This window comes from Pituophis catenifer, unplaced genomic scaffold, assembly GCF_029215685.1.
Source record: "Pituophis catenifer annectens isolate HBS135680 unplaced genomic scaffold, rPitCat1.0.hap2 SCAF_3, whole genome shotgun sequence".
Lineage (NCBI taxonomy): Eukaryota > Metazoa > Chordata > Lepidosauria > Squamata > Colubridae > Pituophis > Pituophis catenifer.
The window spans coordinates 39,682,053-39,706,709 of NW_027256883.1; the positions used below are offsets into that span (position 1 = coordinate 39,682,053).

At 35.7% G+C, this 24,657-nt stretch overlaps 1 protein-coding gene across 3 annotated transcripts in view; it reads right to left on the reverse strand.

Annotated features, from left to right (window-relative positions):
- The window catches only part of CHD7 (chromodomain helicase DNA binding protein 7), a 192,259-nt gene that overhangs the window by 25,035 nt on the left and 142,567 nt on the right, over positions 1-24,657 (reverse strand). For all 3 annotated transcript variants that reach the window (XM_070940526.1, XM_070940527.1, XM_070940528.1), the window contains exons 11-22: positions 18,189-18,326; positions 17,972-18,093; positions 17,367-17,610; positions 16,184-16,360; positions 13,431-13,574; positions 11,626-11,881; positions 9,999-10,209; positions 9,099-9,294; positions 8,738-8,905; positions 2,621-2,800; positions 1,375-1,485; positions 1,075-1,280 (exon numbers count right to left, since the gene is read on the reverse strand). In XM_070940526.1, the coding sequence (XP_070796627.1) occupies positions 1,075-1,280; positions 1,375-1,485; positions 2,621-2,800; positions 8,738-8,905; positions 9,099-9,294; positions 9,999-10,209; positions 11,626-11,881; positions 13,431-13,574; positions 16,184-16,360; positions 17,367-17,610; positions 17,972-18,093; positions 18,189-18,326 (2,153 nt within the window). The remainder of the gene's footprint in view (positions 1-1,074; positions 1,281-1,374; positions 1,486-2,620; positions 2,801-8,737; positions 8,906-9,098; positions 9,295-9,998; positions 10,210-11,625; positions 11,882-13,430; positions 13,575-16,183; positions 16,361-17,366; positions 17,611-17,971; positions 18,094-18,188; positions 18,327-24,657) is intronic.

Sequence of the window (24,657 nt, forward strand, 5' to 3'; positions counted from 1 at the left end):
TGTATTTTGATTCAAACACTGTGGTTGAACAAAATGTCTGAGCCTTCCATCATATGTCTTCCTAATTCCTGTTCTTCATGTCTGATCTGAATCAGCTGAGTAAGAATAAGTGGTTTGAATCGATAAAGTTTGAATTAGCTAACTTGAGATGTATGGTAGCGCACTTCCACTTTAAGAAGCCCACTTTGAATCATTTGGTTCTTAATCTGTTCATCCAGTCAATAATCTATCCTTGAAAAGATGGTAAATATATAGCTACATGTGCTGTTGGAAGAAAACAGGATATTTGGACTTACTCCAAAGCTGACTGAGGTTTAATTATCACAAACATATGTGTTTGGTTATCACAAACATATGTTCAGAAGGTACATCAAATATCATTGTAATAGAATACAAAGTATATGTGGCAACTGCTCCCTTAAATATACTATATGTCTGTCAACTATGATTTAGTAGGGACTCTGTCTGACAAATGATTTGCTATCTGATGACCGGAGAAAGAATATTTTCAAGATAAGCTCCCATTAACAGAATTCTTTCTTTGTTCAACTATGATTGGCCCTGAATCTTGTCAGTTTTTAGAATTAACTAAAATGTACCTATTTACCTAATCTGCTAATTAAATCTCTGCTATTTACTAATTAATGTGTATCATTATTTTAGCTGTTTATAATCTTGTTTTTCTGGAGATCCTACCAAGTTGCATAATCATAATTGCCATCATGAACAACATTTAGACTTTTTTACTTTTTGTAAATCATTTTCTAAAGTGAATTATTTTTCAGTTTAGAATGATTTTTAATAATGAATTTTGTTTAGAAATCATGCGTTGGTATGAATGGATAAATGAATGGGAAATTGAAGAATATAACAATTCAGAATAAGGCATGCAAGCCAAGTTCCTCCAGTTCACTGTCAAAGAAAATAATGTATTCCAAGAAATGACATCTGTTATATCATGAGACGTCTATTTGCAGTCTCTCTGTACAATAAGATACAACCCTATATAAGTAGAAAGGATCAAATAATATAAAGCCTTGAATACTGTTTTATTTTCCAGTTCATTTTACTTACCCATAGACCAACAGATTTTTTTCTACTCTAAAGCATTCACTCCTTGCATATCCCTGGGATTTGTCCTGTGGCCTACGAAGTTTTATGCTAGGTTTTTCTTCAGAATCACTTTCGAGGTCTGAAAATTCCATCAGTTCATCTTCTTTGACTGCACTGTATAATCTAGTTTGCTTTCTTATTCTTGGAGTATCAATAACTAGATTGTTCTGTAACAAAAATAAAAAAAATATTTTTGTTTAAAAAGTAATAATAAATGTATTTTAGCAAATTAAGTAGAACAGGTAAGTTTAAATTCCTCACCCTTCCATTTAAGGCTTCAATATCAAGTTCAGCTTTTTTTGCCCATTTCTGCCAGAAATTAGGATCATCTAAAGAAATATCTGTTCTGTTACCAGATGCAACAAAACTAGCCTAAAACAAAACAATATAATAGTTTGATTAAAGGCTGCAATATACACACACTTATGCAATGAAAATTATTTTGTTTGTTCAACTGTTTTTGCATGTCTACAGAAATAAAAACAGAAAGATTAAAAAAAAAAGGTAGTTCTGAATCACCAGAGATCCAAAGAAAAAGAGAGTGATCAGAGGTGCATGAAATGTTTTCAAATATCTGATTTTACCAGAAGTATTTATTGGGTGATGGGACTCAAAACATGCCAACTTTAAATGCTTTATGTACTACTGCTTTTCAACACTACTGCTTTCATTCAGCAGTATCCTCAAGATGAGAACAATGACAAATTCCTGTCTGACAGAAACAAATGAAATAACTAAATATCTGCCTTTTAAACATATAAATATTATTAAGATGCAAAATGTCATTTGAAGTAAAAAGGAGCATTCTTATTCTCTGGGTGAAAGTGTTGTGACAAAAAGACAATGTTCTTTATTATCTGCTGCAGTGTCACAGGGTTGGAGCACAAAGGGTCAAATGAATCCTTTAAAAATTGTATTTTACTTTCCAAATGACTGCATCCTTCTTCTAAAACCAGTGATGGGGAGCATTCATTGGAATACAGTGAAATAAATTATTTTCCCTTAAGTACTGTACAAAACTTCCTAATAAATATTCCACACAAAGTGTATCGCTACTAGGTAGTTCTCCATATCATGTGTTAAAGATGCAAAACACAAAACTTCGAACATACCTGAATGTTCCCCATTGAGCATTCTCAGTTGAAATACAGGTTCTCTAAAACACCTTATTTCTTGTATACCCTGAATAGACATTGATGTTTGTTTTAAGGTATGAAATTTGATATTCCAGATATTTTATGAATTCTTCTGTTTTTCTACAGGGCTTTCTTATAAAGTATCCAATTTTTTTATAGCAGGGGAATTGCTTTCAAATTATATTCATGTTTCAATTTGCATATTTGTACGGATTCAGCGAATAAACTACTTAGATTCTGATTTGGAACAACATTATTCCAGTGTCTGCTACAGTAGAATCTAAAGACAAGTCTATATTCTGGGGTTATCTATGGGAAAGATCATTCATACATGATTCTGATTAATTTAAAAAATTAACTTTTTTACTGACCTTTGCAAATGTGGAGCCTTTTCCCTCAGACTCAATTGTGATTGTGTGTGTTCGTCTCAGAAGAATTTGATCTATATCCTCTTCACAAAATTTGGATCCTTCATCTTCTTCATCCATTAAAGCACCATAAGCCCCTTTCCTCAAAAGATCCTCTATTTCCTTTTTGGAGAGCTGCTGAACCTATAAGTTGTGAGGAAAAGGAACTGCCTTTTTATTTTTTATTAAAACTTTTTTATCTTAATAAGTATAATTAGGATAAGGAAACAATTTTATGGTTTTATCCAGTATTGTTTCTCCTTTGAAGTCAGAAGGAGAAATTCAAAATGGTACTTTTCTTCTTGCTGGTTCAGGAGGCCACCTTTCCTAAACTTGGATGTTTCTGGATCATGCCTTTCTCATTTCTATGCCATGCTTCCAAATTCAAAATAAAGCAATAATTTGACTACATTTATTCCATTTCAATGTATATCAAAGGATGGAATTTTTTTTCAAAGCAACTGAACATGAAAGGTATTGCAATAAATATAGTTTCTTATTACTTACAGTGGATATAGAAAATCCACAAGCCCCAATTAAAATGCCAGGTTTTTGAGATATATATATATATATATAAAAATCAGACCAAGATAGATCACTTAACTTTTTCCATCTTTAATATAACATACAAGCTGTGTAATTCAACTGAAAAACAAACTGAAATCTTTTAGGGGAGAAAATAACAATAAAAAACTAGAATAATGTGGCTGCATAAGTGTGTTAAACTAATACTTTATTGAAGCACTTTTTGACTTTATGACAGTGTCCAGTCTTTTGAGATAGGAGTCTATGAGTGTAGCACATATTGCCTTGGGAATCTTTGCCTCCTCTTCCTTGTAAAAGCACTTCAAATCTTTCAGATTGCAAAGGCATCTCCTGTGCACAGCCCTCTTCAGGTTCTCAACTGGATTCAGGTGTGGGCTCTGGCTGGGCCATTCTAAAACTTTGATCTTATTCTGGTAAGTCATTGTTTTGTTGATTTGGAGATATGCTTTTGTTGAAAGGTGAAGTTATACTTCATCTTCAGCATTTTAGCAGAAGCCTGAAGGTTTAGCAGAAGCTTGAAGGTTTTGTGCCAAAACTGACTGCTTTTTGGAACTGTTCATAATTCCTTCCACTTTGACTAAACCCCAGTTCCAACTGAAGAAAAGCAGCCTCAAAACATAATGCTGCCACCACCACGCTTCACTGTGGGTATGGTGTATTTTTGGTGATACACAGTGTTGTTTTGGTGAGAAACACAGTTTTTTGGAATTATGGCAAAAAAGTTCAATCTATGAACTTTTCATATTAACACATTTTTTCAGATACTTTTGTCAGGTTTTTACAAAATGTAGCTGAACCTGGATGCTTTTCTTTGTAAAAGGAGGTTCTGTGTTGCCACATTACCCCATAACCCAGACATAGGAAAAATATGGGAGATTGTTGTCATATGTAGTACATAATCAGTACTTGCAAAAAACTAATGTTGCTTTAGTTCTCTTGGCAGCCCCTTCTTCTTATTTTTTGATTAATTTTGGAGGGACATCAGTTCTTGGTAATGTCATTGGTGTGCCATATTTTCTCCACTTGTTGATGACTGTCTTTACTGGGTCCCATGGTATATCCAATGTCTTGAAAAAAAATTTTGTACCCTTCTCCTGACTGATATCTTGCAACAATGAGGTCCTTTTGATGCTTTGTAAGCTCTTAATAGATCATGACAGAAAACAGAATAACAGGACTTCCGGGGTGACATCACAGTGGTGCGGTATAGAAGAACGGGTCTCCATTTATTCTGTCTGAATTTTCGCATCTGGAGGCCTGTAGAGGCAAAGTCAGATCCTGGAGGGGTCGGCATTATAGAGGGGATACTCTGGGCATGATATAGTTATGTGCCCCTCTTTCCACTTTTTATACTTGTCCTTTTTGTCTTTCAATTTGTCAGAGAATTCTATATGCAGCCATGCTGGTTTCTTTTGAGAGCTGTTATTTTTCTTCTTCATTGGTATTGTACTAGACTGGGCTTTTATAATCTCACTTTTCAAAATTTCCTGAGTTTCTTGAGCCGTTTTCCCCTTGAGGATTCTCATTCATGGAATCCGTCCCAAGCTCTCTCTAAATTTATTGAAATTAGCTCTCTTAAAGTCCAAGACTCTAGTTTGACTTTGTTCTATTGCTTGTGCTTGCATAATGTTGAATTCCAATACAGCATGATCACTCGCCCCCAAGGTTCCTGTATCTTCAACACCTTCTATCATTTCATCTCTGTTAGTGAGAATTAAGTCCAAATGGCTGATCCCCTTGTTCCCTTTTCTACTTTTTGGGAAACAAAGTTGTCTGCTAGGTTGGTTAGGAACCTGTTGGATATTCCACTTGGTGCAGAGTTTGTCTCCCAGTTGATGTCAAGGTAGTTAAAATCCCCCATTACTATTGTGATATGCTTCCTACATACCTTAATTAGCTGTCTAGCAAAAGGCTCATATATTTCCCGTTTGGTTGGGTGGCCTATAGTATACACCTATGGCAATGTCATTTCCCCCCCTTTAATACTGACCCAAATGCATTCAAGATAATTTTCGTCATTGTTATGCTCTATTTCTGTAGAGATGTAATTATTTCTTATATATAGTGCAACTCCACCTCCTCTTTTATTTGGTCTATTTCTTTTAAATAATTTAAAACCCTCTAGCTGTATGTTCCATTTGGGAGTTTCATCCCACCAAGTTTCCATAATGGCAACAATATCACATCTGCCCCCATTTACTTGAATTTCTAATTCTTCCTGTTTATTCTTCATACTCTGCATTGGTGTATAGACATTTGAGTCCATTTTGATTGACCCTGTGTTTACTGTCTACATAACCTGTGTTGTGCCTGACTGCCCCTACTTTCTTGCCACCTGTTTTATTAGTGCACATGGTATCGCACTATTAAATGCTTGGTTTTGCTTGACAGCAAAGTTGATAATCCTACTCACACAAACATCTATGTTACATGCACTGATAACCCTATTAATTTTAGACTGCTGGGGACAGAAATGTTCTGTATCAATTAATTCTCTGTCCCGCTGTTCAGTTTAAATGTTTATCCAGAGAATCTGTGAATTTAATGCCAAATAACTCAGTCCCTTTCTCTGATGGATGCAAACCATCTCTTTTGTACAGTTTTTCATTGGACCAGCTGCAGATATCATGACTAATAAAACCAAAACCTTCCCTTTTATACCACTCTTTTAGCCACACATTAAACTCCGCTACATGCTGGCCTTTCCCTTTTTGTTCCATATATACCAGTAAAACCTCTGAAAAGATAAGCCTACAACCTATACTACTAAGTTCATACCCGAAGCTCTGGAAATCGTTCTGCAAGAAAAGACATCTTTTTGGCACAGATCATTTGTGCCAAGATGAATAGCATTAACATCACAGTCCTTATTGGCATTCTTGACTATCTTAAAAATACACCTCTTGTCTCTGCTGGCAGTAGCACCTGACAGACACCTGACCTCTTTTGCTGTAAGAGGCAACTGCGTAAATGTCAGAAAAATTTTACTTGAATAGTTGAACTTTATATGGGCTTGATCAGAGTTACTTTAATTGATGGGAAGTATGTACTACTATTTAACATCAGTTTGAATTTATTAATTCTGAACACAGTCACACTCCAACTTATAAGAGGGTGTTGACACTTATACAGGCACATTATTCTAGTTTGTTTTTCACCACTAAATAATTTCAGTTTGTTTTTCAATTGACTTGTACAGCTTAAATCTTATATTAAAGATGGATATAATTCTTAAAGAGTTTATCTTGGTCTGATTTGTTACATCTCAAAAACCTGGCATTTTAACTGGAGCGGGTAGACTTTTTATATCCAGATTTTTATGTACTAGTTCCTTTTTAATTAGAACATTTAGATGGAATACTTGGATGGGATTATGTAGTTGGTCTGTCAAATCTTTTTTGAATAAAATACAGACTATTATCAGGTGACAATTATTTTTGAAATGAATAAGGTACACACTATTAACATATTATATAGTAAAAGAGATACTAGGAAAAAAAACCTTTCTTCAATTAACAAATAAATGAAATTTAGAATATACTGTATGGCAATAAATAACAGCATCTCTCTCTCTCTCTCTCTGTATGTGTGTGTGTATGTGTATGTATGTATGTGTATATATACATACATACATACATACATACACACACAGTGGGGCAAAAAAGCATTTCGTCAGCCACCAATTGTGCAAGTTTTCCCACTTAAAAAGATGAGAGAGGCCTGTAATTGTCATCATAGGTAGACCTCAACTATGAGAGACAAAATGAGAAAACAAATCCAGACAATCACATTGTCTGATTTGGAAAGAATTTATTTGCAAATTATGGTGGAAAATAAGTATTTGGTCACCTACAAACAAGCAAGATTTCTGGCTCTCACAGACCTGTAACTTCTTCTTTAAGAGGCTCCTCTGTCCTCCACTCATTACCTGTATTAATGGCATCTGTTTGAACTTGTTATCAGTATAAAAGACACCTGTCCACAACCTCAAACAGTCACACTCCAAACTCCACTATGGTGAAGACCAAAGAGCTGTCGAAGGACACCAGAAACAAAATTGTAGACCTGCACCAGGCTGGGAAAACTGAATCTGCAATAGGCAAGCAGCTTGGTGTGTAGAAATCAACTGTGGGAGCAATAATTAGAAAATGGAAGACATACAAGACCACTGATAATCTCCCTCGATCTGGGGCTTCATGCAAGATCTCACCCCGTGGGGTCAAAATGATCACAAGAACGGTGAGCAAAAATCCCAGAACCACACGGGGGGACCTAATGAATGACCTGCAGTGAGCTGGGACCAACGTAACAAAGGCTACCATCAGTAAAACGCTACGCCGCCAGGGACTCAGATCCTGCAGTGCCAGACGTGTCCCCCTGCTTAAGCCAGTACATGTCCGGGCCCGTCTGAAGTTTGCTAGAGAGCATTTGGATGATCCAGAAGAGGATTGGGAGAATGTCATATGGTCAGATGAAACCAAAGTAGAACTGTTTGGTAGAAACACAACTCGTCATGTTTGGAGGAGAGAGAATGCTGCGTTGCATCCAAAGAACACCATACCTACTGTGAAGCATGGGGGTGGCAACATCATGCTTTGGGGCTGTTTCTCTGCAAAGGGACCAGGACGACTGATCCGTGTACAGGAAAGAATGAATGGGGCCATGTATCGTGAGATTTTGAGTGCAAACCTCCTTCCATCAGCAAGGGCATTGAAAATGAAACGTGGCTGGGTCTTTCAGCATGACAATAACCCCAAACACACCACCCAGGCAACGAAGGAGTGGCTTCGTAAGAAGCATTTCAAGGTCCTGGAGTGGCCTAGCCAGTCTCCAGATCTCAACCCCATAGAAAACCTTTGGAGGGAGTTGAAAGTCCGTGTTGTCCAGGGACAGCCCCAAAACATAACTGCTCTAGAGCAGATCTGCATGGAGGAATGGGCCAACATACCAGCAACAGTGTGTGCCAACCTTGTGAAGACTTATAGAAAATGTCTGACCTCTGTCATTGCCAACAAAGGATATATAACAAAGTATTGAGATGAACTTTTGATATTGACCAAATACTTATTTTCCACCATAATTTGCAAATAAATTCTTTCCAAATCAGACAATGTGATTGTCTGGATTTGTTTTCTTATTTTGTCTCTCATAGTTGAGGTTTACCTATGATGTCAATTACAGGCCTCTCTCATCTTTTTAAGTGAGAGAACTTGCACAATTGGTGGCTGACTAAATACTTTTTTGCCCCACTGTATACACACATATATATCCATATATCCACACACACACACACACATCTCCAGATATCGACGACAATCAGGAAATCCCACAGCCGTAGACTGAACTCAGAAGTTAAATAAATAACATAAAAAAAGAATATGCGTGACTGTCATATTCCATATTACTGCAGATAAAACAACATGGGCATATGTGTGTAATCATCAGAAGTCAAGCTCTACTCAAGGAAAACTTTATACTATTTTTAAAGCTATAAATATAAAAGGGAAGGGAAGAAGAGGGGCATATATATTTTACCCCATTTGTAGCATTCTCTCTTCCGCTCATGGATTGAAGCACAGCTTTATCAAGACCAAGTTTTAAGCTTGCTTTGTCAAACATTTCCCTTTCATAAGAATTCCTTGTTATTAATCTGTAGATCTTCACTGATTTGCTCTGTCCTATCCTGTGACATCGAGCCTGAGCCTGGAAAAATATGAAATGAGATGTATTTTTTTAAGCAGATTAAAATAGCTAGTAAAATGAACAAATGTTAGAACAATGTGTTGTTTTAAAAATTTTGAAGTGTTCAAAGAAAATATATTATCTGAGCAATAAATTCTGGGAGAAGGGGGGCACTAGGGAAATTGAATGTGTCAACTACCTTTTACAATATTACCTGAAGATCATTTTGAGGATTCCAATCTGAATCAAAAATAATGCAGGTATCAGCAGCTGTAAGATTAATCCCCAAGCCACCTGCTCTTGTGCACAATAGAAAAACAAATCTGTCAGAATCAGGTCTGGAAAACCTATCAATAGCTGCTTGACGAAGGTTGCCTCTTACTCTGCCATCAATTCGTTCATAAGGATATCTACAAAAACAAAGCAATATTAATAAGATATACCCTCCATGCCAGTAATTCAAGACTGAAAGTATTGTTCTCAGAAAATGCATCTTTTTTTCTTACTAGATTTTATAACTTTGCAGCTCAATTTCTGTTCTAGCTGTAAAAGGAAGTATATAAGTATATAAGAAATCAGTGAGCAGAAAGAGAAGTTATAAGATTTCTTGTTTCAAAAATGTATGTCAAATTGCTGAAAATTACACAAAGTTACAGAAAAAAATGTTACTGATATAATTAATTGGCTATGTCTGACCCAGAATTAAGAGCCTGAAAATTGTTCCAATTGAAAAAAAGAAGAAAACATTTTTGAAAATCTAAGATTTATTAATGACTGTTTTATGGACTTTTATTAGAGTCTGTTACATATAATAGAAAATGGTTTTAATCATGTTTTATTCTAAAAGCATTATCGCTTTGAGCAAAGCTCCCACCACTCTTTGAGGGAGATGGGCAATTTAGAAATGTGAAAAATAAATAAATAAATCATAAAGTCTAAAGTAAAAGGTTATATACTATGACTCTGAACAAAAATAATTAATGAGTATTATTTTGTTTAGGCATTCTTCTACTTTATTGTAAAATATTCCTTCTCTGTGCAACAGAGACTAAATACTTAATAGAATAATTGATAGAATTTATTTCCTAAACTTAAACTATACTGTTGTTCTCACCGTCTTTGAATGAGGTAGTCTTCCAGTATGTCCAAGCAGCGCACCATCTGGGAAAAGATAAGCACCCTGTGGCCACCAGCCTTCAATTTTGGCAGCAACTTGTCAATCAGTACTAGCTTGCCAGCAGCCTGGATCATTGCCTGGAGCTGAAAATCTGGAGAGTCAGGATTGTGTGTTTCTTTAAACTCTTCCAAAATTTTCTCTTCAGCACCTGCAGAGATTGGACAGCAATATGTGAATATTTTAAAGGTTTTATTGATAAAACTATGAATTTACTTCCAGTTCCCCATACAATGTCTAAGAGTTTACACATTTATGTGTAAATGTGTATTTATATATTTATTTAAATTTAAGATGGAAAATACATAAATAAGTACAAACAATAAAAGCAAAGCTTCCAGCAAACAAGTTTCACAACAACATAGAGGTGCCAAGCCAGAAGTCATAACAAATTAGGGAGCAGTGAGTGACTGAATAATTAATTAGCAAATTAAGAACATTAAGTACAATATATATAACAGTGAACAGAGAACGTAATGACAAAACCATTTTTTTTTCCAGAAAGTGTTTTACATACTGTTACTAACCATCAAAACTATAGGTTACTTTAACTGAATTTTAGTATGAAACACATCTCAAAATTGAATGACTTCAATATCTACCAGTTAAAGACTACTTTGTGGGAAAATAAATTAAGTGTAGATCATAATCACAGTAAAAATGTCCCAATAAAAAAGGTTATAGATAAAAACTAACAAAATAAGGGCCACACACAGCAATTTATGGTTCCTCCACCACTACATTAAATATGAGTTATCTCATTGGAATTCAGTCAGAATCTGGGAGGTTTGATCATATGGGAGAGCAGTATATTAAAAAAAAACCTCAGGACATCTTAAAATCATTATAACAAGGGTGTTTGCTAAATATGGCCGATTTGTTTTTGTTGTAATTTAGTTTTATCTTAATATTGAAAACAAGAACATAATGACACACACATTCTATAAATGAAAAAAATTAGTACAAGTAATTTAATGTAGGAAATAAGCTGTATCATATAGCAGTAACATTTGTGCAATGAAGCATTAGAATTCTATTGTATATCTTAATATAGTGTGTGTTAGACACGACAGCAGAAAGGAAAAGCACTGTGAAGAGGTATGTAAGTCTAGGTGCTATTGCTATTATCTATATTAACAAGCTGACATGATTTTTTTATTATGTGGTTCAGTTCACATGTCTGACGTATCTAGGCAGTCCTAAATTTATTGATGTATAAGCCTATTGATGACAAAAATAAATGCCCTTTTAAAAGGAAATCATTTCTTTGATGAACATAATGACACCTGGCTTGAAGATACAAGAAAGGCAGTTGATTATTGTCATAAGGCATTGATGCAATCATTCAAGTAAGTTGGTATGTATTTAAACTTGGCATTTGGAGATTTACAGCCTCCTCAAAAATACAATTTGTTTTAAAATTGAAATCTGTAAATAATGTTGATTGTTAGTTGTGTTTAACTGTGTAAGCTACCGAAATTCATATGGAAGTGAGATGGGCGGCCATAATCCACAGATAACTACAGTCTTTACACAATGTTTTTATAAAATAAGAGAACCAGCATACCATTTATAAGGTATGGATGGTTGCAACATTTTCTCAGTTCCATCATAGTGTTTAACAGATTAGGAACATTTGCTTGACCACCTCCTTTTGACAAAAATGCGAAATTCTTTTCAAGAATAGCTCTGTAGTATTTTTTCTGAATGTTTGTCAATTCAACTTCAATAATAGTTTCTTCCTTGGGTGCCAGGTTTTTCTCCACATCTTCTTTCAGTCGTCTTAACATCATTGGTTTTAAAATTGCTTGAAGTTTCTGAACCTGATAAAATAAATGTTTATATTACAATTTTCAATTCCTATTATAAATATCTTTATATAATATGTACATATTTCCATAATTTTCTATTATGCTGCAATTTTTGGAAAAATGAAAATATTTCCATATTTACTATTATCATTTATCAACAGTGTTTGCAGGATAACTTTATTACAGTAAGAATAACTTCATTACAGTAAATGCTCTATTTAACAGATGATTTGGGGAAATGAGTTTCTGTTAAATCCAAATATCCATTAAATCAGAATTTACATCATTTGCATAATTACATAATTGACATGACTGGTGTCATTTGCAGTAAAACCCCAATTTAATAGAAACATGCTTGATATAATGCACATTATCTTGTTAATGGAATGAAGTCTGAACTGAACATTTGTCTTGTTTATATCAAGTCTGGTAAAAAGAGATCTGTTAAACAGATTGTTTACTATATTAACATGTACTAAAAGATTGTAGTAACATAGAACTATAATTCAAACATTCAGAGCAATTAACATGCACTGGAGATATTACATGACTAAAGAAGTCTTAATTGTATGAGATTTAATCATGCCAATAATTGAATAATTAAATTATAGTAAATAAAAAGGCTCATGTGATACAATAGTACAGCCAAATCCTTGTAGACTGCACTATATTTATTAAACAATATATTATCTTTCTTCTATAATGGGATATAACATTTTATATTGCTATTGTATGAGCTAAAATATTGGTAATATTTTGCATACTTCATTTAAAAAGCCTATTTATGAGATGTATTTGATCTAATAATCTCCAGATGTACTGAATTAACAGCTAGATTCCTAGCTGACATTGTTCAAATGTTTTAAATGCTTTAAATGTTTTTAAGAAATTGTTTTGCTTTTAAATACTTGGTATTATTTTGCTTTGTTTTAAGTATCACTATAAATATTAATAAGGGACATGGTGGCTCAGTGGCTAAGGCGCTGAGCTTGTCGATCGAAAGGTCAGCAGTTCAGTGGTTTGAATCCCTAGTGTCGCATAACGGGATGAACTCCTGTTACTTGTCCCAGCTTCTGCCAACCTAGCAGTTCGAAAGCACGTAAAAAATGCAAGTAGAAAAATAGAGACCACCTTCAGTGGGAAGGTAACAGTGTTCTGTGCACCTTTGGCGTTTAGTCATGCTGGCCACATGACCACGGAGATATCTTCGGACAGCGCTGGCTCTTCGGTTTTGAAACGGACATGAGCACTGCCCCCTAGAGTCGGGAACAACTAGCACATATGTGCGAGGGGAACCTTTACCTTTATAAATATAAATACATTTTAAATAATAGGCTGACTCTTATATTCCAGTAAAGTTCACTAGTTTACATTTACACAGAATCTCTTTAAAAGTTAAATATTTTTTTTTTAAGTTTAGATTCATTTTGACAATAATAAAGTGTAAAACCTCCTATAAGTAAAATAGTTTAGTTCCAATAAAAACAAAACTGTTACTCTAAGGAATTTTTCAAAATTGGTGACTATTATAATTGGAAAGAAATATTGTGGAATAATTTACCTGTTCCTCAGTTTTTAGATCACCAAATTCTTGCATGAAAGTCGTTTCTGAAGGAAAACGACTTGGTTCCAAGAAATGGAGCAAGCTGAAAAGCTCTTCTACAGTATTTTGCAAAGGAGTCCCTGTTAGAAGCACCTTGTGTTCCTGCAAAAAATAAGACAATGAAAACGTTTTTATTCATTTATTTTGTATTTTTATTTATTTATTAAATTTTTATGCTATCCATCTCCACTACAAGGGAAGATCTGTTTCATGTCCATTTTTTCCTATTGCATTTTAGATATTTTAGATCAGTGGTTCTCAACCTTCCTAATGACGCAACCCTTTAATACAGTTCCTCATGTTGTGGTGACCCCCAACCAGGGGTGGGTTCTAAATTTTTTTACTACCGGTTCTGTGGGCGTGGCTTATTTTGTGGGCGTGGCTAGCTGGTCATGTGACCAGGTGGGGCGTGGCTAGCTGGTCATGTGACCAGGTGGCCATGGCTATGTGTATAGGGACCACTCAGAGGGCTGAAAAAAGTCATTTCTGACAGGTCCTCGCACTTTTGACTGGTCCTCACACTTATGACCATCCTCACATTTATGCCCGTGCAGCATTCTTAACAACCATGTCACTCATTTCACAACTGCTTCTTTTCACCATGGTGATAAGATAGGGCAAAAAACATAAAATGTGAGGATAGTCGTAAATTCGAGATCTGGTCAAAAGTGTGAGGACCAGTCAAAAATAACATTTTCAGCCCTCTGAGTAGTCCATGTGCACAAAAGGACTGCCCAGAGGACTGAAAAAAGTGATTTCTGACAGGTCCTCACACTTTTGACCGGTCTTCGCACTTATGACTGGTCATCATTTATGCCCATTGTAGCATTCTTAACAACTGTGTCACTCATTTCACAACTGCTTCTCTTCACCATGGTGACAAGATAGGGCAAAAACGTAAAATGTGAGGACAGTTGTAAGTTCGAGGACTGGTCAAAAGTGCGAGGACCAGTCAGAAATAACTTTTTCAGCCCTCTGAGTAGTCCATATGCATAAAAGGATACAGCAATAGAGAGGGATGAAGGAAGGGAAGGGAAATTAGAGTAGGAGTGAGGGGAAGAGAGGGAGGAAGAGAGGAGGAGAAGGAGAAAGGAAGAGGAAATAGGGAGGAGAAGAAGAGGGGGAGGAAGAGAAAGTAAGAAGGAAAGAAAAGAGAGAGGTGGTAGGTTTGAGGAGAAAGATTGCTGTACAATAAACAAGATGAAAGGAAAGAAAGCCAACCCCAAACAAATATAAAGATATTAAGATAAAGAATGAATTGTTAAACTTTAAAGAATAAAAGAGAACAAATATGAATAAATAGCAATAATTAGAAACACACATACATACAATTTATTTTCTTTGAACAGATTATTTGGCCGGTTCACAAATTTAAACAGTGTTTAGTCATTTCAATTAAATTTACAATTTCTATATTTCTTTTTTGCCATATTTATTCCTCATCTATTTTTGTAAAAAAACAATATTACCCTTCATCCTCATCTCTAATCTTAATCAAATTCAATTTTTCCCTTCTATTCTATATTATACCCCTTCCCATTGTCATCTATTTTTATATCCATCCTCACATTGGTTAATTATGTAATATTAGTTGTTTAATATAAATTCAACATTTTAATATAAATCAATTAGTTATATAACTACCTTTTTTGTATATTAATCAATATGAACATGAATATTCCAATTATTTCCATGTAATCCAATTTCTTACAAATCAATTAATTATATTTACCAAAAATAATAAACCAAATAATTTCCCCCATATATTCCTCCAAACCACAACTTAACCATTTCTGCTTTCAACACAATATACAATTAATAGTATCTCAATTATTACAATTCCCTAGTTAAATAGAGCTTTTTTTTCTTTTGTGTTTTAAAATCTTGAACTCTCCTCTTTTTCCCTAAATTTCCCATTGTTTGCACCTACCTTTTTTGGTGAGGAAAAAGAAAAGAAATCTGCCTGCCTAATTTTCCAACGATGCAGCAACAGCAAAGCCAACAGCCTGCTTTACTTTCAGTTTCGTTTTTCAGCATAGCTAGGGGGAAAAAAATCTGCTCCAATAAGCAGCAGAGCCCTGAGCAAAACAGCTGAAAGCAAATCAGCTGAGAGTCGGGAGCCGATCTAATCAAGGGCTAATTTGCCTATGCTGAAGCTCCGCGGGCCAATAAAATTACAAAAAAACACCAAACTGTTTGTTAAATTGCTGGTTCGCCCGCCCCTCGCCCACCACTATTTATTGGCAATAAATAGTGGTGCAGAGGGATGGGCAAGGGGTGGAGCGGAACCGGCAGAATCCCAACACTGGCTATAGGGCGGCCCTTTGAAGCCCTGCGGCAAGAATTTAAAGTTTTTTTTTCCTCTAGCCATCAGCTGGGACTCAGGAGGCAGCAACAGATTGGGAGTGGGCGGGGTAAGCGAACGGCCGGCGATCCAACAGAGCAGAGAGTGAGGGTGAGTGAAGGCGTGGGGGGGGCGAGAGAGGGCTTTGGCAACCCCTGTGAAATGGCTGTTCGACCCCCAAAGGGGTCGCGACCCCCAGGTTGAGAACCACTGTTTTAGATGTTTAAAGTATGCAAATGAATTGTAAGTGTTTCATAGCATTCTCTTAAGCAGGAAAATTGTAATGACAAGAATGTTAACAAAACTGGAATTCAAATGGAGAGAATTAAAAGAATTTTCTCTGAGATTTAAGAATATAAATACCTACCAGGTCCATCATTTTGAGCCCTTCTAGCAGCTTACAATTTCTGTTCTTCAGCCTGTGAGCTTCATCAATTATCACACATCGCCACGGAATGTTACGGAGCTCAGGACAATCAGTCAAAATCATTTCAAATGTTGTAATGATGGCATGAAATCTGTATGATCCTTTAATTGCCCGACCCTAAAAGCATAGAGATTATTATGTAATTATTATATATGGTTAAAACAACCTTATGCATGATTCAAACCAGTAGTGGGTTTCAAATCCCGTCGCTACCAGTTCGCTTGTGGACACACACGTGCAATGTTTCTGCACATGCGCAGAAGCTTCTGTACATGCACAGAGATATCCGGGCGGGTGGGTGGAACCTCCAGTCGCCGCTACTGGGGCGAACCGGTAGAAACCCACCACTGATTCAAATGTTTTCTTTCAAAACAAAAAGGTTCACTGACTAATGATGATAGAATTGTGGATAATACCGAAATCCTGCTCTTGAACCTAAACCTCTTAAACTCAAAGAATTTACTTTGGAAGTTGAAAGTTACTACAACATTGTGCATTCTTTATAAATGTTACCAACAGTATCAAATGTTCTGTGGAATACTGATAATGTGACAATGTGGAAAGAGAGCCATATTAATAACTTGGATCTGCATAAACAATCTGCACTCTCCCCACTCCACTCACCCTAATTTTTTAAAATTTAATTTAATTTATTAAATGTATATACCATCCTTTAAGCCTAGAGGCCACTCAGTGGCTTACAGAGTAAAAACATCAAAGTAAAACATTAAAATAGTAGGATGATAAATATGAATATTAAAAATAATATTAAATTTATATCCCAATGAAGGGAACTGCAGCACCAAAAGCTTATGCTTTTTAATAGTTGGAAAAAGTGCTACCAGACTCTTCCAGATTTTTTGATATGATAAAAAAATGTATTGATAAATCATTCTGAGTTTTGTTTAATCAGAGTGGAAAAACTGTATTCTACTGTTTTAAATCTCCTGATTTAGGAAACCTTAATAGAGTAATATTTATGTGTGCAGAATTTATGGAAAATATTTCCCTTTGGCAATCTCTTTTCCAATCCTTACTTTAAATTTTGAAACAACGAAGGGCAATAACCAACAAGAAGAAATAGTTATTTGAAGTCATATTTTATTATACTAATAACATTTACCTGTGGGTCTTTGAAGTACATTTCATATGTCTGAATCATCCTTCGACTGGCTTGGCTCCCATGATACACAACAACATTCAACTCTGTCCAAGTACGGAATTCTCTTTCCCAGTTGGGGATTGTAGACAATGGGGCAATAACCAAAAATGGACCATGGATTCCTTTTAAATATATCTCATAGAGAAATGTAATGGACTGGATAGTTTTCCCCAATCCCATTTCATCTGCTAAAATGCAGTTGCGTCTGCAATGAATAAATGTTCAATTCTGAAATTATAATTCAGCTCCTCAAATGAGATTTACAAACCACTTCCTTATTTATTTGACTGTAAGAATCCTATGTATCATAAGGACATTTACTTTTAAGAATTAAATAGTGTCCTTCTTAAAACAGAAAAAAAACCCACTTCAAGGTTTAATACAAATTCATGTACAGAAAAAATACACACACAGGGGTGGGGGCAGGGGGAGAGAGAGAGAGAATATAGTCACAGAAGTTGCTATTTTACTAACTAAGATCATTAAAACACCCTGTATTTTAAAATATTCAGGGATATTAAATTAGAACAAACTATACTGTTTTACAATGAATGCATGTTACATACGTGTTGTACCAGTTGAAAAGAAGCCAGTTTACTCCTTCCAACTGGTATTCCCTGAGTTTGTTGTTGTTTTTATATTCTCTGGAACATTCTGATTTCTTCCAGTCATCAGCAGGAGGTCGTTCCTATTTCAAATGCAGCAAATCGTATTAGTGGTTTCCACAAACCACATTATTAAGCTACTATTAAGAAACATTTTCAATAGAAAGCTAAACCTTACCACACGTTCTGTTTCTGGCTCCCTAGCCACTAGTTTCTCATATTCTTCAATCTTAGTTTGATCTATGTCTTGCTTTAATTCCCATGTGCTGTCTTCATATGGAAGTGAACACCATTTCACCAAATAATGAATCACAGGCTTTTTTAAGGGAAAAAAGCAAATAAAATGATTATATGAAAGTCAATGAATATGATCAATGGCATTGTAATTTTGTAAACTAAATAAAGCATATTTCATTGAACTTCTATTTTTAATGTAAAAACAGCACATAAACCGAGAAAGTACTTTGTTACATCACTTTTAATGTTACTGATTACTAACCCATAATTCCAATTCTTTTACTATCTGTGAATTCACCAATGACTGACCCTAGAAAACTAAGTAAAGGCTCTCAGAAGAATACACTAAGTTTACAGATAAGTGTGCTGAATCAGTAAGGAAAGTGGTTTTCCAAGAGAGCAATTGCAATGAGTATGGAACCAGAAGTTCAAATGGTTTTGAGATGGGTCAGGTTGAGCACTGGGAAAAGATTCCAAGGCAGCACAATAGCAATAGCACTTAAACTTATATACCGCCTCACAGTGCTTTAGGGTATAATAAATAAACAATAAATAGCTGAGGTAGAAAAAACATTTAAACTGCTTAATAGTAATCCTTATAAAAGTTGGGGAACTGAAAATCATACCCTGTAAGTTGAAACTACAGCTAGATCTTTTCTTTTTCCTTTAAACTTTAACAAAAATGTAGTTGAGTTCTCTCTGAAGGCTCTAGCAGGCCGAATACTTTTTCTATTTTTTAAGCATAAATTTTCTGTGTGGAATATTTTGTGAAAGGTCACATGTGTTCTACTGCAAGTGAGAAACATGAAACTGATAATTTCCAAACCATATTTCTGAGCACCATCACATCTCGATGAACCATTTTTCTTCTATTCAAACATGTGCAATTCTTGGAGACTGCTTGGAAAGTTCCTGAACTGTTTTTTGGCAAGGTTTTTCAGAAATGGCCATTGTATGCATATGGATGAACCAATACATATCCAATATCTTATCTTATCTTATCTTATCTTATCTTATCTTATCTTATCTTATCTTTTAATAATATCTAATTTGAAAGTCCGGAAAAAAAATCACCCAAATGGGAGAATCAATAGGGTGCAGAATTGCTTAATCTGGACTACTTTTAATAGTCCCTTATTTTCTATCAGAAGAAACTTGAAAGTTGGTGTGCCTTGAATATTCTTAGATGTTCCACTTAGTTTATATAATTATGAGACTCTTGCCTGATTTAAGGGCACTGCACTTGCCATGATGACAGTGTATTCCCCACCAAGTGTTTGAAGCATTAGTATCCATTATCAATAGAAAAGGGGTTACAAAAAGCGAGAACAATCCAGATTCTGCTATGCAAAGCCCATGAAACATAAGGAGGTGACCAAAGACAACAGCAGTTGGCTTTTGTTTAAATTGAAGCTTTCTAGAAAAAACAGGCCCACAATATCCTCTTCTGGATAATGGCATAATTGCACTAATTGCAAGTATATTGGGATAGGTTCACTTGAAAGACGGTAGCTGCAAATTAATTTTGAGATGAGACCCCAATGGACATAGTAATAATAAGGAAGGAATCCCACTGTTCATATCTAAAATATTCTAATGAAATATATAACCTATTTGGGAGAAAACTGTGACTCTTTTATAATTAATCAGAAAACCCAATCATTCTCTAAGTAGAGAAAAACAGAATGGACATTAGCTTTAAGTCTCTGAAGCAGAAGTCCCATCAACAATGCAAAATCCAGACATACTGTAAAGACATGATTATTCACTGGATGAACAGATTCTCTATCACACAGCAAAACTTTAGAGAGCCATCATTTTTCAAGGAACAGCAGAAAATTAATATGGATTATTAAGCACTCTGACTACTTTATAATTTACTGCTGATGGTGGGAGCAATGTAATTGTAAAACAAAGTATCAATCCAGTCTATTGAGGTAAACCAGCTTCATTTAAAAAGAAAAGCTAAAATAAAACCTATGAAATTTGGCTATTTGCAGATTGGTATTTGCATCCAGAAGATGAGGAATCTGATAAAGATCTTTTTTTTTTCAATAGTAGAATAAAAACCTTCCTTAAAATAATTCAGAGAGACTCACTTTCAAGTTGTTCTATGGCAAACAAACCTTAGTTTTTTGCATAGGGCAGTCTGTGACTTAAACCAGGCATTAAAGAGAAGAACAGAAATAGTCTGTGTGGTTATTGTGGGAGATCACTATTCATAAATTCACTATAATAGAATTCCAACCATAAAATTCCAACAGAATGAACTAAAAGAATCAAAAGTTCTACTTGGAATCCCAGCTTGGTCTCCTATAGATTTGCTGCATGGATCTAGCTGATTTGAAAAATGTCCTATGATTTGATGCATCTAATAGCATATATCTTCCCTTGAACAATATCATCTTCCATAAACACAAAAATTTTGTATCTATGGACACAGCCTAGCATGCTCATAATTAGCTGGTCTTCTAACTAACTATACCATAGTAAATCCTCAACTCAGATCTGAGTGTCCTATGAGAGTTCTTTGAAATGAAGCCATGTGTGGTGCTGAAGAGCAACTGAACTACTCAAGGCTTTTGCAGCACAATCTCTGGAAGGATGAACAACATTTACTGTTTAGCAATGTAAATTCCCTCACCAGTTGTTATCTCCTTGTAATCAAACATAGAAGTGAAGACAGAGGAAATCTTTTCATAAGGAAAATGCAAGTATTTAGTAAGGTAAGTCTAGTAATTTATTGTCCTGAGGAACAATGAAGTGAAATAAAATTTCCAACTTACTCAGTCAGGTTTTCTCCCTTTGTTTTCCACCAGACCTGAATATTGCTAGTTTATGGCTACTAAGGTTGAGATGTTTTAAGTATTATTGACTTTATTATTGACTCCTCCAGCACCTGATACAGGTTTTCAAGACTCTTGGATCTTGCAGATACTTTTGTTTTAAGCAAGACTGATTGACTGACTGACTGACTGATTGATTGATTGATTGATTCATCATATGGCACATTTTAAGCAAGAATCTGTGGCCAACAAGTAACACTATGGAACCTTGTGCCAGCTAAAAATACCACATCCTGAATGGTCTATCTATAGTTTGAACAATGTTTCATTTCAAATATTTTTTTCAGTGTATGATCTAATGATTTCACCAACAATATCAGTGCTTAATTCCCTACTTCTGCATTCAATTTATTTCAATTTATATAATCAATCACTCACTCACTAAACATGGGCAGATCATAAGGGTTAAAAATAATACATACATACATACATACATACATACATACATACATACACGTGTGTATATAGGTATGTAGGTATGTGAGTTTTATAAAAATACATATAAAACCAGCAAAAATGTATGTTCTACATCAGCGATCCCCAACTTTTTTGGCTTTGTGGATTGGCGGAGGGGAGAAAGAGGATAGTTCCATGGAAGCAGTGGGTGAGTACATGCAGCTCAGGGGTGAAATCTAAAATTTTTTGCTACCAGTTCTGTGGGCGTAGCTTAATTAGTGGGTGTGGCTTAATGGTAAGGTGACTAGGAGGGCGTGGCTTGTTGGTCAGGTGGGCATGGCCAAGTCAATGTCACTTCTTTGCCCTTTTTTAACCTACAAAACACAACACAACACAACTGGCTCACCCACAATATAAAAGCAGCTGTGCTAGACCCCAAATGGCCCCTGCAACAAGCAGGAACCTCACACAGCCACAAAAAGCCCAAAAAACCAACTTTCACACTTTACACACACACAACACAACACAACTGGCTCACCCACAATGTAAAAGCAGCTGTGCTAGACACACAAAATTCCACATACAGCTTTGTGAGATTTTGTGTGTTTGTGTAGTTAGAGTGAAACACTACAGAAACACACAAAATCTCAGAAAGTTGCACAAATATTATTTTACTTTATTTTATTTTTATATAAAAGCAGCTAAATTTAAAACTTCATAAACTTTAAATGGCTAGGTCTAAAATAAAGAACAACTAAAAAAAACCCCAATTAACTGTTTTTTTTAAAGCTCCCAAAGGGGAAAAAAACTTACCCAATAGAACAGGGGTCTCCAACCTTGGCAACTTTAAGACTTGTGGACTTCAACTCCCAGAATTCCTCAGCCAGCTTTGCTTTGCTGGCTGAGGAATTCTGGGAGTTGAAGTCCACAACTCTCTGCCAGCTTGATTGCATGCAGGGAGATACAGTTGCTTGCTGATTCAATCGATTGCAGGGATTACAGCAAGGCATGGCGACCAGCAGCTAAGGTAAGCAAGCTGAGGGGGGGAGGGGGGGATTTTTGCTACCAATTAGCAGGCAACAGCTGGGATCGTCAGAGCTTGGCTGGTCAGAGCCATTTAAAAGGAAAAAAGTTTTTTTCTTTTACATGGCTTTGGCGATCCAGGCAACTCAGCTGGAATCGTCAGAGCTGAGCTCTCAGAGCCATTTAAAAGAAAAAAAAAGGCTCTGATGATCGCGTGGCTCAGCTGGGCATGGGGGGCGGGGGCAGGAATTTTTGCTACTAGTTCTCCGAACTTCCCGCCGCCATTGTTACCTACTCGCCCGAGCCGGTCCGAACCGGGAGCATTTCACCCCTGATGCAGCTCCAATTGTGTGAGTGGCGGGATGGAATTTTGCGTGTGTGCCCGCCTGCCACTTCAACAGCCCGGTTCCAAATGGGGACTCCTGTTCTACATGATTTGGAAAGACTGGATTTACACTTCTCATCTACTGTGGTAGTCTATGCACAACCACCTGGAAAGAAGGACTAATCATATTAATGATACTGACAAATATAAGAAAGTCTGACCAAGAACTGGTTGAAGCCTACAGTAGATGAACTATAGCTAAGACTGCTCGTTTTGGATGTGATACAAAATAGGTAGTGAAACTCAATCCATAGAAGTATCTTTCTTATTTGTTATATTTACCGTTGTCCAGAAATATGCTGATGGAAGAGATAAAGGCAAAAATGAAAATAAAAAGTTTTTTCTGCCTTGATTTAACTGGCCACAATAGAAACAAATCTGGGGAAATCAATATGAAGAAATTATAGAAGACTGTGATATAAATATCATATCAATATTGATGATGTGTTGCATCCAAAAGATGAGGAAAGTACAGATAAGAGTGATCTGCTCCAATTAATGAAGAAACTGATACTGGACTATATAACAACAAATTTTAAGTGAGGTCACGTTTGTCTCCTATAGGAAACAAGTCAGGAAGCCCATCACTATCGAGTAGTACATTTCTCTACAAGATTAGAAAAGGGAAAGTATAGTAATAAAGATAAAAGTGGTACTAGTGTTAGGGCCAATATTTGCAGAACTGAATGCAAAACTGGAATTGAAGAAATACCAATAAACAAAATTTTGGTGGGGATGCAACACCAGACTGTTGGCATTTGCAAAGTCCATTTCAAAATAAAAACAACAAACAACAAAAACCCACCCAAAATGAACTGCCAAGAACTATCACTGGAACATTGAACTGTTCTTTGAATCAAAGCCAAAATTCTGCTATAGAAGATGCTCTGGAATACAGAAGTCTCCTGCCAAAAACTTTACATTTGAATTCTATGTAGTATCGGATAATATTCATGAGGAGAATATGTATAGTAAACCACAATGCCCACAATGAATAAGATGATGTAACACTTTAAAATAATGAAAGGTTTTCCTGAATATTGAAAATAGTGAAATTATTTTCCCCACAGATTTAAAAACAAAAATACATTCTAACAGTATTTCTTGAACTTTTTTTTTCTCACGAGCTCCCCACTTTTTAAAACAATGTAGGAGTTCAATTTATGTGGGTTGTATTTCAATATTTACTGAATTAAAAATTAAAACTGACACATTCACTGCTGCTACAATTATTTGATGGGGTTTTAGTCTACATTACAGAAATTTTTGTTTACTGGGTGAAGTATATCATGAACAGTATATCATGAAGCATTATAAAGGTATGGGGTCTTTGATATATATGGGGTCTTTGATATACATACATACACACACACACACACACACATATATGTTTTCTGAGGTTTTCGCGGGTGTTTGTATGTAGGTCTTTGGTTATTCGGGTTTTCTCCCGTGTAAAATTGGAGGTTTCTTGGTAACATTTCGACGAAGTCTCATTCGTCATCTTCAGGCTGGTGTTCTCGGCTTCGTGCTTCTAGGAACAATGTGTGTGATCGCAGCTGTTTCTTCCTTTTAACTGCCAGTGGGGGTGTGAACTGATTGGGTGGGAGCTTGGCTGTGTTCTGATTGGGCAGAGGTGTGTTCTGATTGGTTGGGGGTTTGGCTGTGCTCTGATTGGATGGAGGTTTGGCTGTGCTTTGATTGGCTGGGTGTGTGTTCTATTTAGGTGGGGGCTTGGTTGTGCTCGGGTCAGTCTGAGTAGC